The 14,679-nt window shown below is 54.6% G+C and overlaps 1 protein-coding gene across 1 annotated transcript in view; it reads left to right on the top strand.

Annotated features, from left to right (window-relative positions):
• Window positions 1-1,595: 1,595 nt before the first annotated feature.
• Window positions 1,596-14,679, top strand: part of SYF2 (SYF2 pre-mRNA splicing factor) — a 30,233-nt gene continuing 17,149 nt past the window's right edge. Inside the window, exons 1-3 of the mRNA XM_009276289.1 lie at window positions 1,596-1,747; window positions 2,940-3,075; window positions 3,519-3,620. Of these exons, the coding sequence (XP_009274564.1) occupies window positions 1,596-1,747; window positions 2,940-3,075; window positions 3,519-3,620 (390 nt within the window). The remainder of the gene's footprint in view (window positions 1,748-2,939; window positions 3,076-3,518; window positions 3,621-14,679) is intronic.

The raw sequence follows: 14,679 nt of genomic DNA, 5'->3' as shown, positions 1-14,679 counted from the left end.
GGGACAGGCTCAGACCGAATCCGGTACTGCCAGCAGAACAGCCCTCCACTCCGAAGAGATTCATATGGAGAGCTCAGAGCAGAGACATGGGGTGCAGAGACGGGGTGCAGCTCCAGCCCTCCCCGTGCAGACGTCCCTTGTCCCTCCGGAAGCCTTTTCCCGATGGCAAAACCCCCTGCGGATCAGAGAAAGCGGCTCCTCGGAGCCGGCTCTGCTCCTTTCCAGCCCGAAACACGTGCACAGCCCGGCCCCTGCCCGTGGTTTCTTGCAGCGGACGTCCCCGCAGACACGATTCGCGCCTCGGAGATGCCGTGAAATGGGCTGCTGACAAATCCCACCCCGGTGAACTTGTCAGCAGGAAGATGTAAAAGATCTCGTTAAAGGATCCAGCCATCAGCCAAGGTCTCCACTGGGAGGAATCAGCATCGCCCCCCTTGAAGTCAAAGAAAGCGACGTCCGATGTTATTCACTGAAGCTCTGAATTTATACCCGAGTTTGGGGGGGCCGGGAGCACTGCGGTGGGAAATGCCGCCTCCTTGAGTAACTTCTAGATTAGGGGCTTTTTTTTTGGGGGGGAGAGGCATAAAGAATAAATAAATAAATAAAATATTGCATTTAATCATGCAATCTACAATCTACACACAAGCAAACCAAGCGCCGGGTAGGAGGGCGGCCTCGCTGCGCCGGAGGGAGGTGGTGGGTGGAGATGGATTACAGTAAAAAAAGCAGTATTTTTGTTCTCACCCGTACCTATTATATTTATTTGGAATAAAACATACTCTGGAAAAAGAGCGTCCCCTTGGCGGAGCAGTCATAAACCATCACTCAGGGACAGCCTTCTGCCAAGGGATCGCCTCTCTCATGGGCCAAGCAGAAACCCAATCCTGCAGGTTTTCAGCCCTTTAGACCCCAGGAAAACCCCACTGGTGTGCGGGCAGCACAGGCAGGCAGGATGGGCAGGCAGGGATCCGTGCCCTGGGAGGGAAAGGACGGTGCTGGCGGCTGCGGGAGCCCCGACCGCGCTTCCCATGTGGCTTCAGAGCCTTAAGCTGCTGCCGGCCGTGGCCGGCGGCTCCGACGGCGAAGCCACAAACGGCCCCGTCTCCCAGCCCCTAATGCCTATCGACCTGGGGCCCCGCAGGGTGCCGCCGCGGTTGGGGGCATCGATCGCCGGTGCAGCAGCCAAGGCCGCGTGGGGTGGCACGGGGAGCGCAGCCCGGGCACCAGCACCGCAGGCCGGGCACCAGCACCACGCGGGAAAGCTGCGTGCCATCGCGCGTCCTACCGAAGGACTGCAGCAGTGGGTGCCACCCCATCCGCCGTCCCCGAGGGTGTGAAGGGGCCAGGCTCAGCTCACCCACAAATCCAGACCTGAGCCCTCGAGGAGCTCCCGGCCCCGTACGGGAGCATCCTCGGTGCATCCAGCTGGACCCTGTGCTGGGAAAAGCCCCGGCAGCGCTCACCACGTGTCCGCGGTGGCAGGACTGGGGTCCCCATCCCATGGGGCACCCAGTCCCACCGTGCACCCAGGTCCCACCAGCGGAGCGTGGGGCTTTGTCTCCCTCTAGTGCACATCGCTCCAGAGCAGCTCGGCGATGGGATGCGCCGGCTGGGGCACCCCTGGACGTGGCCAGAGCCCCAAGGCCGGTGGCTGGCACGCCGGCTGGCCGCTGCACCCGCGCTGGCTGCACCCCACAGCACCGGCCGGCAGCGCCGCTTCCCCGGAGCAAAGCGTAACGGCAGCAGCGTAACGGCAGCACTCACGGCATGTCCGGCTGGTCCTGAGGCAGGGGAACGCATCCGAGCGGAGGCTGCCATCCTCCTAGGACACAGTTTGGACACGGGACCCCAAGAAACCACCCGCCCGAAGCAGAACCTGGAGTTTGTCTCCTACAGTGACGCGACCGGGAGAGTTTTATCATGTCCCCACACACCTTCTGTATTGACTTTCCCAGTTTGTCCTGTTAAACAAATATTCTGGCAGGGGTACAGGGTGACTTATTATCCTTGCATTACAATATCTAATCCACTGATATATCTATTATTCATTTATTTTTCTATTATTCATTTATTCACTGGGAATTTAGAGGCAACCAAAAAGGCATTCTTGGTCATTTTGCTATAAAAGCATTTTTGATCCTCCTCTCTGCCAACACGAACTTGTCTCTTTCGCTTAAAATACATTAATGACCCATTACAGGGATGGGATATGATGCCCTGCTTATATATAGGAGCGTCTTCGGAGATTTTGAAATTGATATAAATAAACGGGGGCTGCTTGTTAATGCGCTCATTAAGCAAGGGGTGGGCTGGGATGAGGAACACAATATTTTCCACTCTGAGCTCCCCGGGGACTCTGCGATCGTAGATGTTAATGCCTAAAAACAAGCGACAAGCCGGGCTCTGCTGCCCTGCTCCAGCAGCCAGGAGGACCCAAACGGTGCCGGGGAGCACCGCGATCCCTTCAACCACCCCAAATCACCAGGGATCACTCACCAGGTGGTGGGGGGCATATCCAGCGCGTTTGGAGGATGAGGTGATCGCCCAAGGGAGCGGGAAGGTCCAATCCTGCCACTGACCCGTCCATCCGGAACCAGGAGGCCGTGGCGGTGCTGTGGCTCCGTCTGCCAACTTTCAGATGCATAATCGCAATTTTAACACAGGCACACAGGTAACCTTGCAAGAGATCCTGGCCAGAGGGGCAAAACTTTACTTACCGGGGGGAAAAAAAAAAAAAAAAGCCAAAATTCACAAGGTAAAATAAATTAACAACCACTGATGATTTAGCCAGTGCAGCTCTGCATCGGGTGCTGAGCACTGCACCATGCTGGAATCCTCCCTGGTTTTACTGGGGCCGGTACCTTACACCAGGACCTCTGATGGGGGAGACATCACGGCTTTGCCGGGTGCAGACTGGTACCGGCGTCTCTGTCCCGCAGCCTCGAAGCCGTTAGCGAGCGGGGTCAAAGTCGCCCAGAACCTGTCTTCAGCACCTGGGGAAGCAGGCTGCAGCCATGTGGGAAGGTGGAGGAGCACCTAATGAAGAACCAGCTGCAATACTATTCCAACGACAGGGTAATATTGTACGAAACATGATGGGGTACATCTGTCAGCCTGTTTGTGCTGGCTGAGAATTGCCTTTATTCACCAGCAAGGAGAGCGGGCAGAGCCCATCCTGTTCTGCAAGACATGCGCAGCCTGGGCCACCGCTTTCTGCCTCACCTTCAAGGATCTTGCGTCCCTCCAGGGTCCACGTCGCACCCTTTTCCCGGGAGCTAGAGACCCTTTCTGTTAATTAGGGGTTGGACGTGAAATGGCATCGCCTGCCACCGCGCCGATGCCCGTCTGCGGAGGGCAGGGCTGGGTGCACGTCGTCACCTCTGCTTGGCACCAGGTTTGGAGTCGCAGGGACTTGCAGGGTCACCCAAGAAAAGCCAGTGGCAATGGGAGAGCAAAGAAAAGAATTAGACAAGGACTATCTCTGCCTCTGTGCCACCTCTCCCATTCTCTGTCCCCAGTGGCACAGGGACAAGAAGGTTCCTTCCCCCGGGCCAGGAGAAGTCACCAGGATCATTGAGCCGGGCCAAAGGCTGCCCTCAGCCCTGGAAAACCCCAGGAAAGTGAGTCAGTGCCCACCCGGCACCAACCCAGCCCTCGCCACCGTGCTGCTCCCGGGACAGGCTGGCTGCAGCCACAGCCACCGGGCTGTGCCGAACCCTGCACCCCGTTTGCTGGAGCAGGGAAAGCACCGGTGCAGGGACCGGGTCCCGGCAGCTCTCACAGCTGCATGATGGCCCCTTGCTTCTGTTTTCCTGTTCCCTGCAGCAGTCACCCTGCGGGGTGGCCTTTCCCTGCTTCTCCCTTTGCTCCTGGCCCGAGACGTCAGTCCCCAGCCCCGCAGGTGCCGCGACCTGATGGCTTTCCCACTCCCAGCAGCTCCTTTTGCACGGGCGAAGGGTGAGCACAGCTGGCAGGGCACCCTCTGCAAAGGCCTTCTCATCTCCCTTGCCCAGAGGAACCAGCCCCAAGCATCACCCGAGGCTGCTCAGCAGGGCAAGGGCACAACGGGGCCACCGTGAACCCAAACCCCATCCTCGACCACCAATGCGACTTCCCTCGCCTCCGCCGGCTGAGCACACAGCGTACAGGGTCACCGTCGCCCACCGCACAGCCGCCTCTCGGGGTTGCGCTTTGAGACAAAGCCAGACGAGGTGGTTTGCCGACATCCTACTTCTTCTTTAGTGTCTCGGCTCTTCTCCCACTTCCATAAGCAGCATCCTCTCTGCTTGTGGGGGGAATGGGCTCGGCAAGTGCCTCGACCCGCCGTCTGGTCCATCTTCCAGGAGAGCAAGTCACCTCTGAGCATCCCCCGTGTCTGGGAGAAGCCCCCCCAACCAAGAGAAAAAATGAAAGCAGGGAACAGGCTGGGAATGAGGGCTTGACCCAAACCCTGACGTCAGCTGGATATTTTCCATCTCTTCCAAAGGGTGCTGGATCAGGTGTCCCCACGCAATTGCCATCGCCCAGTCACAAGCTCCAGCGGTACCGCACCATCAGCAGAGCCGAGAGCGGCTGAGAGTGCCGTGCCGGCAGACAGCCCAGGTTGCACGCCCTCCCCGGGGCCCGTGGGCTTTTGAGATGAAAAGAAGCAATAAAATCCCAACGAGAGAAGAAGTGGCTGGGTGAGAGTCGGGACGCGAGCAGCTCCCTCTCATCCCGGCTGTTAAACGGTTGTGGAACCCCTGCAAAGGGCAAGTCCTTCACGGCACAAAGGGCCCAATATGGATCGGGGACGGGTCTCAGGGCAGGTGCTTGACCCTAAAAGCTTCCCGGAGACACCGAGCTCTCCCCAGGCGCCGCACGCCGACCCCAGCCCAGCCCAAACCTGCTCTGCTCCGGCTGCACACGGAGCCGTGCAGAGCATCCCCATGGGCCACCCACGGTGTAGCTGGCGGCACAAACCCCCTTGGCGCTTCGATGGCAGCTCCCAGCAGTTGCAAACCCCAAAACACCCAATGTCTTTTCTTTACTCTATCCTCCAAATACCCATTTATCATCCTCCTCTGAGGCCGCTGCAGGGTACAAAGGCTACCGTAGCGAACCCCCACGGCGGGCACGAAGCCTCTGGGCCACAGTCAGGGCCAGGCAGAAGATGTTAATTATTACATTAGTAAAACACATTAAAAACAAAACCAACAAAAAACCCCACAAAACAAAACACCCTTAACCAAAAATGAAAACAACCCCAAACCCCACCAAACAAATGGCACCAGCATTATGGAAAAAATAAAGTTATTACTGGCTGCAAATGCTCAGGCTCCTGAGCAAGGTCTTTCATAGGTAATTTCTGTTGTAATTAACATCTCCGGGGTTAATGGATCCGAGTTTCAGGGGATAAAGAGCCGCATTGTTAACAGCCCGCGCTCCTGGCTGTGTCCGTCCAGGCTGGGGCTGGACCGACCGGGAAATCTCCGCTTTCATCTGCCATTAGCGTCAACCGAGCTGTTATACCCAGGAAATTAAAACTATTCACTGCAGTAAAGTTTTAACGTCCGCGGTTTTATTTGACGTCCCGTGACTTATGGGCTGGACTGGATCCCCCTGCTCTGATCTCTTGGATTTATGAGTTTGAAAAAGGCACAGAGCGACGGCCCCCGGCACCCAGCCGCTGGGCAGGGAGCGACACATGGCCCCGAGGTGCCCGTTTCGCTCCGCTGGCTCCCGGCTCGGCAAACACGGGGCCGGAGGCAGCTCGGTTAGCAGCTCAGCAGCTCCGTGCTGCCTCTGTCCTCAGGAAACCTCCCCGCTGCCGGCTGCACGCTGGCCCGAGCGATGCTCGGGCTGTGATCTTTTTTTACATCCATCAGTGCCGCTGCGCAGTGCGGCCGGCGCAGAGCAGAGCATCACGGGGAGGCCCGGGAGAAGGAATGAGGATGCCCAGGGAGAAGGGATGAGTCCTCCAGCACCAGCTAGCACTGGAGGGGGGGACAGCCTGCTGCAGGAGAAAGGAAAACCTGTTGTGTAGCTAGCTCACCCCGGTCTCAAATGGTCCCATGTGTTTTATAGCCTCTGCTACCCTCCCGGCCACAGGTACCTCCCTGCAGATTTCCACGCTGGTCCGTCCATCAGCAATTTGCGCGTTTGGGAATAGAGGGAGGAGGCAGGACCCAGCACCAGCCTCCACCGATGAGTTTTCACTGTGGGCAAAGCCAGCAAATCAATACTGCATCCGAAACTTTAGGGAGAATTACACTCGGTACCCGATCTGCCCCCCCCAGGGACAAAGAGCTTCGAGGTGTCGGAGGGGAACACGCGGTTCGGGAGAGCCGAAGCGGCTGCTCGGTGCCCCAGGCCGTGCCGGGAAAGCGGCTGCAGCGGGAGGCTGGAGCTACTGCAGTAGCATTCTGGATTTCAGCAGGCAAAGAAATGCTTAACGGATGGATTTTGCATCCATCCTTGTGGCTCCTAGAATATCTTAATAAGCCACAATGTGCCCTTAATCCCACAACAAAATCAAGTCAAAGAGCAATTAATATTCTGATACCTGTGGCTAGCTGAAGTGATATAGAGCTGAAGATTTCTTTTTCCATTTCACTCCAACTGTGGTTTTGTTTTTTTCCAGCCATTCTCTGGTCAGTGGTTTTAGGGGCACCAAGGTTCACTTTTGTGGGTAACCTCCACTGTTAGCTGTTGATTTAATTAACTCAGGCTCCTCTGCCTTCTTGACCATACCAACCCCAGCAGGGCTGGATTTCAAACACAAGCCATGAGTATTTCTCAGGGCTTAAAAAAAAGCCCTGAGAACTTAAAAAAGATGACTGAACGGCTGGGCTCTGCAGTTCCAGGGTAGCAATATTGGTTGCTTAGTCCCAAAACCCATTAGCAACAAGCATTTGTGACTTGTTTAGCCTGAACTTGAACCGAGTGTTAACGAACGTGTTCAACGGCTAAAAGTCAAGGCACGACCACAGGGATGCTGGCGGCATCTCCCAGAGGCAGCACTGAACGGCAGCTCCTGCTGCTTTGCAGAGACCTCTGATTGCACCCCAAAAAAAAGGGAAGATGAGAGTTTCTGGGCAAGCCAGGTAGAGAGACAACCCCGGAGCCCAGGGAAGGGACCCGCGCTGCCCCAGCACAGCCCCACAACTGCTGCCCCCATGGGCAGCATCTGCAGGTCCAAGTCCAGGTGGCATTTGGAGGAGGAAAAGCCTCCGAGTCCTCTGGAGGAGGGAAAATGGGAAAACAACTGTTACCTACAACAGCTTTTATCCACAAAGTCACCAATCTGGACCCCAGCAAGAAACACGGTCCCCAGTCTCCAGGGAGGGGTCGGCACCAAGAAACCCCCAGCAAGACCCGAGGACGTCCTCCATCCCCTGCTGAGCCTCCCTGACCTTCACCGGCAGCCGAAACCCCGGCCGACTGATTGGCCCAGGCAGGTGCTGCCTTGTTTTTAGCAACCTTGTTGAAATTTAAATTGATTTGTTATTTATCCAACTGACAACAAAGAGAGAAAAAAAAGTCCTAACTCTGTGCGCTGGGGAGATTGGATTCCTGTATCACTGTCAGCTGCATTAACTTACTTCCTGGACCTAAATTCAATTAGGGCAGCATTCCCTAGCATTAATAAATCAATACCAATGCCATTTTGATATATTTTGAATGTCTTTCATTATATATTTCAGGGCAGGGATTAGTGCTGAATTCGAAGTTAATGGGACGTGACAAGGCAAATCAAGTTGGGGAGGTAAAGCCTTAGAGCCGTTAGCTGTAATTGCCTTCTGTTGCAAAAGCTTGCAGCGGCGAAACAAAGAGCTGCTGAACTTTTCTTGTCGGGGAGTAATCCCAGCCAGGGACTGTCTCTCTTTGCAAGGGGGAAGAAGAGTTAAACACCAGCAGAAAGTCTCCGGCTGGGTTTGTGCCCGCATTGCGATAGGGGTACGGCATCGAGTCCCTCCTGCAGCAGCTTTTGGGATGGATTTGCACCTCGCGTCTCTCCCCGGGGCTGCTGAGGGCTCCGGCTACGCCAGCTGCAGCTTCCTCGGCTACCCGCACCCTATGCTGATTTTTAAATTAAAGGGTTGTGGGCAAATTGGACTGGTTTTGAGGCTCAGTTAAAAAGGGCGAGACAAAGCATTGGTGCTGCATTAGGGAATTTGTCCCCCAGCCCCTCTGAAGTGGTCTTTTGAAAATAAACATGAAAATCCAGCAGCCCGGGCACGAGCCCAGCCGTTGGGTCTGCACGCGCACCCTGGCCCGCTCATCTCAGCCCGGGCATTTTCCACAGCAACAGGGCAGTCAAACCGCAAGTAATTTCTACTGCGAAGACTCATTGCAAAGCAAAGGGGAGTTTGCAGAGGTGATGGAAAAGCCTTTACCTGGGGTGAGGAGAGTTTATGGGCATCAGGAAGAGCACGAGCAACAGGTAAGCAGAGCTGTGCTACTGGCACAGCTAAAGACGTGGTAGAGCATCTTCGATATTGGCATCCCTCAGCCTAAATATAAAAGGCAAAAATCCAGCTCCTCAGCTGGGATTAACCTCACCCACTCCCACAGACAACCTGGCCCTGGTTTTGGCTGCTCTGGGCGATAATCCCTCGATAGCCGCTGCGGCAAAGGTAAATCTCCGCATCTCCTCCTCGCTGCGCACGAGCCCGCTGCCTCTCAAATTGATCAGGACAGTCCTGATTGCAGATTAAGTGACCGGCTATCAGGGACTTGAATCCTGTCCATCAATCACTCAGTTTGGTCCCTTGCAAAACATTAGTGAAGTAATTTCTCAGAGCGACTCTTTCAGACAATAAACCAGGCACCTTGCAAAACGGAGCGTGCGACTGTTAAAGGTCTTAAAAGCATTTGCCAATTATGAATGGCCTGAAGGGAGCCATTCTTGCTGCACCTGGGGATGAATAAAGATGGAAAACAATAGTGTATCAATGGTATTGCAACTTTGCTGTATTAATCTTTTAAGAATTAAAATTGCCAGGCCCTTCAAAATGGGAATGGCACGAGATACCTCTGGATTTTGGTGCATTAAAAGTGGAACAACGTATAGTCTGAGAGTTGTCTGACCCGTCCCCAATGAGTTTGTTGTGGTTGTGTCCCTGAAAAGCTGATGTAGCCTGTACAGGGGACAGAGACACGCAGGGAAGGGCCCTCGCTCCTCCACCAAAAACCTTCCTCAACTCAAACTTCAAAGCATCAGAAAAGCCCAGTGTTTCCTCTGCCAAGCAAGCAAGCTCCCAAGTTGCACTATCCTGTCCATAAAATCAAAATATGCTATTAAGAGCAATTAAGAGTCAGGATTGCCCTTTGAAACCAGGTGTTTTCACTTTCAGGGGCACCATAAGCTGCAAGAATAGGGGATTTATATAGATTTTCCATAGCTGACTTGGAAAAAAAATCAAATGGAAGGAGCCCACTAAAGCGTAGCCCCAAGAAGGCAGGTACAGTCGCATCCTTTTGCAATTCATTAGGTCCTTCCTCCTCCAGAGGCAGGTGCTGATCTCACCCGCGGGTCGGGCAAGGGAAGGAGGCATAAAAAAATGCCGCGTTGTTGATCAAAACCATTTAGCCCCGACAAAAAAACAAGTAGCTCTTTTTCCAAGTGGACTCCAAAGCCTCATAAAAAGGCACCGAAAGCAGAATGACCTTATAAACCTCATCCCCGAGTGCCTTTGGGGGCAGTTCAGCTCGGACCGCGCCATCCGACGAGGTACCCGAAATGGCTTTGCCCCTAAAAGACAGCGATTGCCACCCTCCAGATGATGCAAAAAGCCGAATCAGGCTTAACCCCAGCAGGGGATCCAGGACCGGAGGCAGGATCCGGCCCTCCCAGCCAGCGCGGTTTCCCAAATGCCTCCGTCGGGGCTGGGCTGCCCTGAAGTCCTTTCGGCTGGTGGGGGTCTGGCTCGGCGAAAAGCCGAACGGAGACGTTTTGGCCACATCCGCGGCTTGCCAAATTAAACAGGGCATTTTCTGCCCACTTCTGAGCGACTATAACGCGGGTTTATAACTCCTGGAGGGTGTGGAAAGTCGGCTATCGCGGGCTTTTATTTAACTTGGCTGTGGAGACTAAAAAAAAACAAAATAGACGTTCAATTAACACAAGCATCAGCGAGGATTTTTCCACCTCGGTCACAGGCAGCACACCCTCCTGGACGGGCTCTGCTCGTCGATTTGATGGTACTAACTAAATCTGGACAAAACAGACCCGACAAAATCCAGGCATTTCTAGCATCGCATCCCAGGCTCCCCGACGAGGAAAGCTGAGCGGGTGATGGGTGATGTGCCACCCTCACCCGTCCTGCGAGGGCCACCCGACGGTGCCTGTGCGTCGATGGGTTTTCCTCGCCCGTCCATGGTCTCCCTGAAGCGCTTCCCTCGAAGCCTGCCCGCACGCTTTCGGCTGTGCCCTCCTTTCAGTGGGCAGCTGAACTCCATCCTGCACAAGGCGACAGCCAAATCCTAGCCAGCAGCTCTGGGCAGCCACCCCCCAACGCACAAAAGGGATTTCTTTTCCCCTTCAACTTTTGTTTTTCAGGTTCAAAACCTTTCACATCCACAAAACAAGCAGCTCCCATCACTCGGCAGCCGGCGCCGCCTCTCTCCGTGCAGCCCCGTCCCGGTGCTACCTGCCTCCCCCACGTTCGTGCCAGGTGAGACACCAAAAGCAACCACCATCTGGGCTGGTTTCCCCTGACTTCCTCATCTCACCCGAGCGCTTAACCCACTCCAGGGAGAAGAAGAGGAATAATTAAGAATGGCTTTGCCCAGATGCATTGCACAACTTCTAAAAAAAAAGCAGAAGCCTCACTTGCAAAGAAACCTGCTTGGGGCAGCCCAGACGAGCCCCAAACCTCTCTGCCCGCAATCTTGAGCAATAATTTATCCCAGCCACAATGGGGATCTTCTCGCCCCATGCCGCAGCAAGCCGAGCGCAGCCCAGCCCCCAGGAGGGCTCGAGGTTTGGTTGTGCATCCAGCTGCTATAAGGTCTTATTAAGGGGGTCTTCATCCTGCAAACAGGGCACGGTGCTGCCAGCTCGCTCCTAACCCAGGGGAACGAAGGAGGAGATGCGGAACGGGGGTTGGAAAGCTGGAAGACCCCACATCTGCCAAAAGGATGTTTGATTCTTCCTATTTTTAATTAATTACAGATGTAAAGCGAATGGCAAAGAGAGCCGGGGCTGCAGAGCCCCAGAGCTGGTACAAAATCCCACGTACAAATGTGAAAATTAGACAAGGTTCAATGACCGGTTAGGCAAGGTTAAATCGGGGGGGGGGGGGGATAAAAAAAAAGAAAATATTTCAAACATTCCAGAAATAACACAGGCAGTTCCTGAATTACCACCGCGTTAATGGAGACTGCTCCGCTGGCAAGTCACCGAAATCTGCCGTAATCCCACAAAAATCAATGCAGCAACAGCGCTGCCAGCCTGCCATAACGTCGGCATCTTCTCGGACTGCGGAGCAGCGTTTCTTCGAGGATGCTCAGCTGCAGCAGCAACGGGGGCCGCGATGGTGAGCACAAGGCAGTTCCTGAATTACCACCGCGTTAATGGAGACTGCTCCGCTGGCAAGTCACCGAAATCTGCCGTAATCCCACAAAAATCAATGCAGCAACAGCGCTGCCAGCCTGCCATAACGTCGGCATCTTCTCGGACTGCGGAGCAGCGTTTCTTCGAGGATGCTCAGCTGCAGCAGCAACGGGGGCCGCGATGGTGAGCACACACGCTCACCTCTCAGCCCGACCCCACGGCCATCACCATCGTCACTTAAAATCAAGATAAGAGCGTTACTGCACCAAAGAACCATCAGATCCAGGACCGAATACAGCAGGAAAAAAATCATGCAACCTGCAATCCGACCGCTAACTCGCCTTTTCTACCCCAAACAAAGCTCTTGCTTCCCTCCCTGGAGAAATTTTTGAGCCTCCCTTTCAGCAGGGTTAGGGCCCGTCAGAACGACGGCAGGACTCATTTCACAGACAAGCCCATCTCCCCTTACTTCTTGCCTTTACTTCAGACATGACCTTTTGATTTCTCGGGTAGAGTGTAAATTACATGTCGCCAGCATAAAATATTAAATCCAATTTATATTTAATTATTGATGTTATTATGTATTCCATAGTAATGGCAGCAGGAAAAAAAAAAAAAATCCACCCCACCATTAAATAGCTCGGTTGCATTAGCAGCTTCTTGAGGTTAGATATCTTCCTCCGTTCCTTCTTAACGGTAAGATTGATGGGTATGGGCAAGTTTGTAAATAGTCTTCCAGAAATATTTTATCTGATTATTGTACCTATAAAAGGGAGCGGGGAGGGGGGAGAAAAGGCCTTTTTAAACCGCTACTAATTATTTGCTCAGCTAAAGGGCAAACAGCTCGGCGAGCTGCGTGCATCTAATGCTCTCCAGCAACCCTACTGGAGGTCGGCAGCCCCAACAGCCCCCGTAGGCAGAGACGGGGCCATGGAAACCAGCCTGGGTTTAAGAAAAAAAAGGCGGTGGAGAACCACAGTGGTTTTTTTCCAGCTGAGATTTAACCAGTATGTTAAACATGAGTTTGACATTTTTACTAAAATATTAATCAATTCTGTTTTGACTTGATTAAGCTAATTTTCTCCCCATATATATTTAATGTCAAAGCCACCCAAGGTGCGCAGGGCTTCGTTGCTTTGGTTTTGCTCCCGTGGTCCTCACGTGGGATGAAAGGGATTTATGGACATCCAGCACGGACCAGGCTCCCAGCGGGGAAAAGCTCATCCCACCACCCCGAAGCGCTGCAAGGCTGAACCACCCAAATCACCTTCACCACCCACCACGGCAGCTTCACATTCGCCGTAAGGCAAGGATAATTCAATTTATTTCTGCGGTGCCCACGCCCCCCGCCAGCGTCCTCGGCTCCCCGCTCAGCACAATAAAAACAGCATTATCCCCCTCACTTAAAATTCAAATCAATAGACCAAATGGAGAGAATCCGACTCTGAAAAGCAAAGAGAAATAATTCATCTGGGGACCGACAGCAGGCCAATAAGTGCTCGAGTGTCACCGTGCTGGGTGACAAACTTCGGGACCGGCCAAGCTTCGGAGGCGAGGGGCAAAGGGTCTCCAGCCCAAGTACGTCACGGAGCTGCCCCCATAAAAGAGCCTTGTTCAAACAAATAAGCGGGTCCCCTACCACTCCCCCCCCCCCCCCCGCCCCATTCAGAGGTTTGGCAGAGCCAGGGGAGCAGCTCGGCACGGCCCTGTACGCCGGCTGCAGATGATGCTCCAGCGGGAGGGGCCGGGCTGAACCTGCACGTGTAGTGACATCCAAATGCTCTGCAAGTTTCTCTCTGTTTCCTGAGCTATCGTCTTAAAAGTCAAAACTGTCAAGCACGTTATGTCAGTGTTTCAAAATAAAGCGCTCCCCCCTTTTGATGGGGGAGGCTTTTTTTTTTTTTGGCGTAGAAATGCTTCCTTAGCAGCCTTGTAAAGCGGCCCAGAAGCCTTTTCCAGCCAGCCCAAAAGAAAACACTTTGAATTTTTTTCTTTCAGTTAGCTGAAAAGCTTTGCAGGTATTTCCAGTTTGCCAAATACAAGACTAGCTGCCGGCCACCCCATCCCAGCACTGTGCGGAGACACCCAAAAACTGCTGGGCCAGAGACCACAGGGGACGACCTGATTCCTCCTCCGCTCCCCGGCACCAGCCCCGGGCCAGGGCCAGGGCCAGGGCAGCCCAAATTTTGCTGCCTGCCAGCCCTTGCTTTTCCCAGGGCTCTGACACACGGGGACCCTGAGTGTATCATGAGATATTTCAGCATCACGACAGCTCCGAGGAGCAGCAACTGCTTTTCAAGACTCACGTTTGCCAAAGCAGCCCCGGCGGTTTGCAGCACAGGAGCAGCCAAAAGCCCCCTCCACCGGCTCTCCAGAGAGATGCTGGCGTGCAGCACAGCCACAGTCCCAGGCAGCCACCACCTCCCCCCCCTCCCACCGACTGCAGCTGATTAATCCCTAATTGTCTCCACCCCGTCCCGCTGGAGCTGCCTTGCGGGGCAGCTCGGGTGCCAGGCGTTTGACCCTGCCTCTTGGCACCCCCCAAATTGTGCCATAGCTCCAAACTGCGGGTCTGGGCTTCATTTCTGAATCCACAGGACCCCCAAAGGGACTTAAGAAGGGGCCAGAGTGCAGCACAGCACTGACTTTGCACCCTTCCTACCCTGCCATGATGCACGGGAAAGGAAAATTTGCCCCAAAGGGAGCAAGGGGCTGAAGCTGCCTCCTGCAAGCCCAGGGGATGTGCTGGCTCCTGGAGCACAGGAGCATCCACCCATGCGGGGCAGCTCCGCAAGGGCTGCAGGGTCCCAGCGCCGTGGTGGGGCTGGAACCGAGGGAGAAAACAAGAATATTGGTCTTTAAATTTATTTAAATGCTCGGGTCTGGGCTTTTCCCAGGTTTCTGGCAGGAGGGAGCAGCTGGGAATTTCAATGCCACAAGATCCCCGTGTGTCCCAGCGCCCGGACGCTCCCGGCGACGGCCCCTTCCCTTTCAGCAGCTCCTTGTTTCAAATATAAATTATCCCCCTCTCCCGGGGAGCTCAGCGAAGGCGACCCGTCCGGGGAGGCAGCTCTGCCTGCCCCAGGCTGGGCTGCGAGCGGCGGTGAGCGATAAGCGCATCTGGCCGCGGGAAGGCGAGC

The sequence above is a fragment of the Aptenodytes forsteri genome, unplaced genomic scaffold, assembly GCF_000699145.1.
Source record: "Aptenodytes forsteri isolate BGI_AS27 unplaced genomic scaffold, ASM69914v1 Scaffold321, whole genome shotgun sequence".
In the NCBI taxonomy this organism is placed as follows: Eukaryota; Metazoa; Chordata; class Aves; order Sphenisciformes; family Spheniscidae; genus Aptenodytes; species Aptenodytes forsteri.
This window is presented reverse-complemented; position numbering and strand designations above follow the sequence as displayed.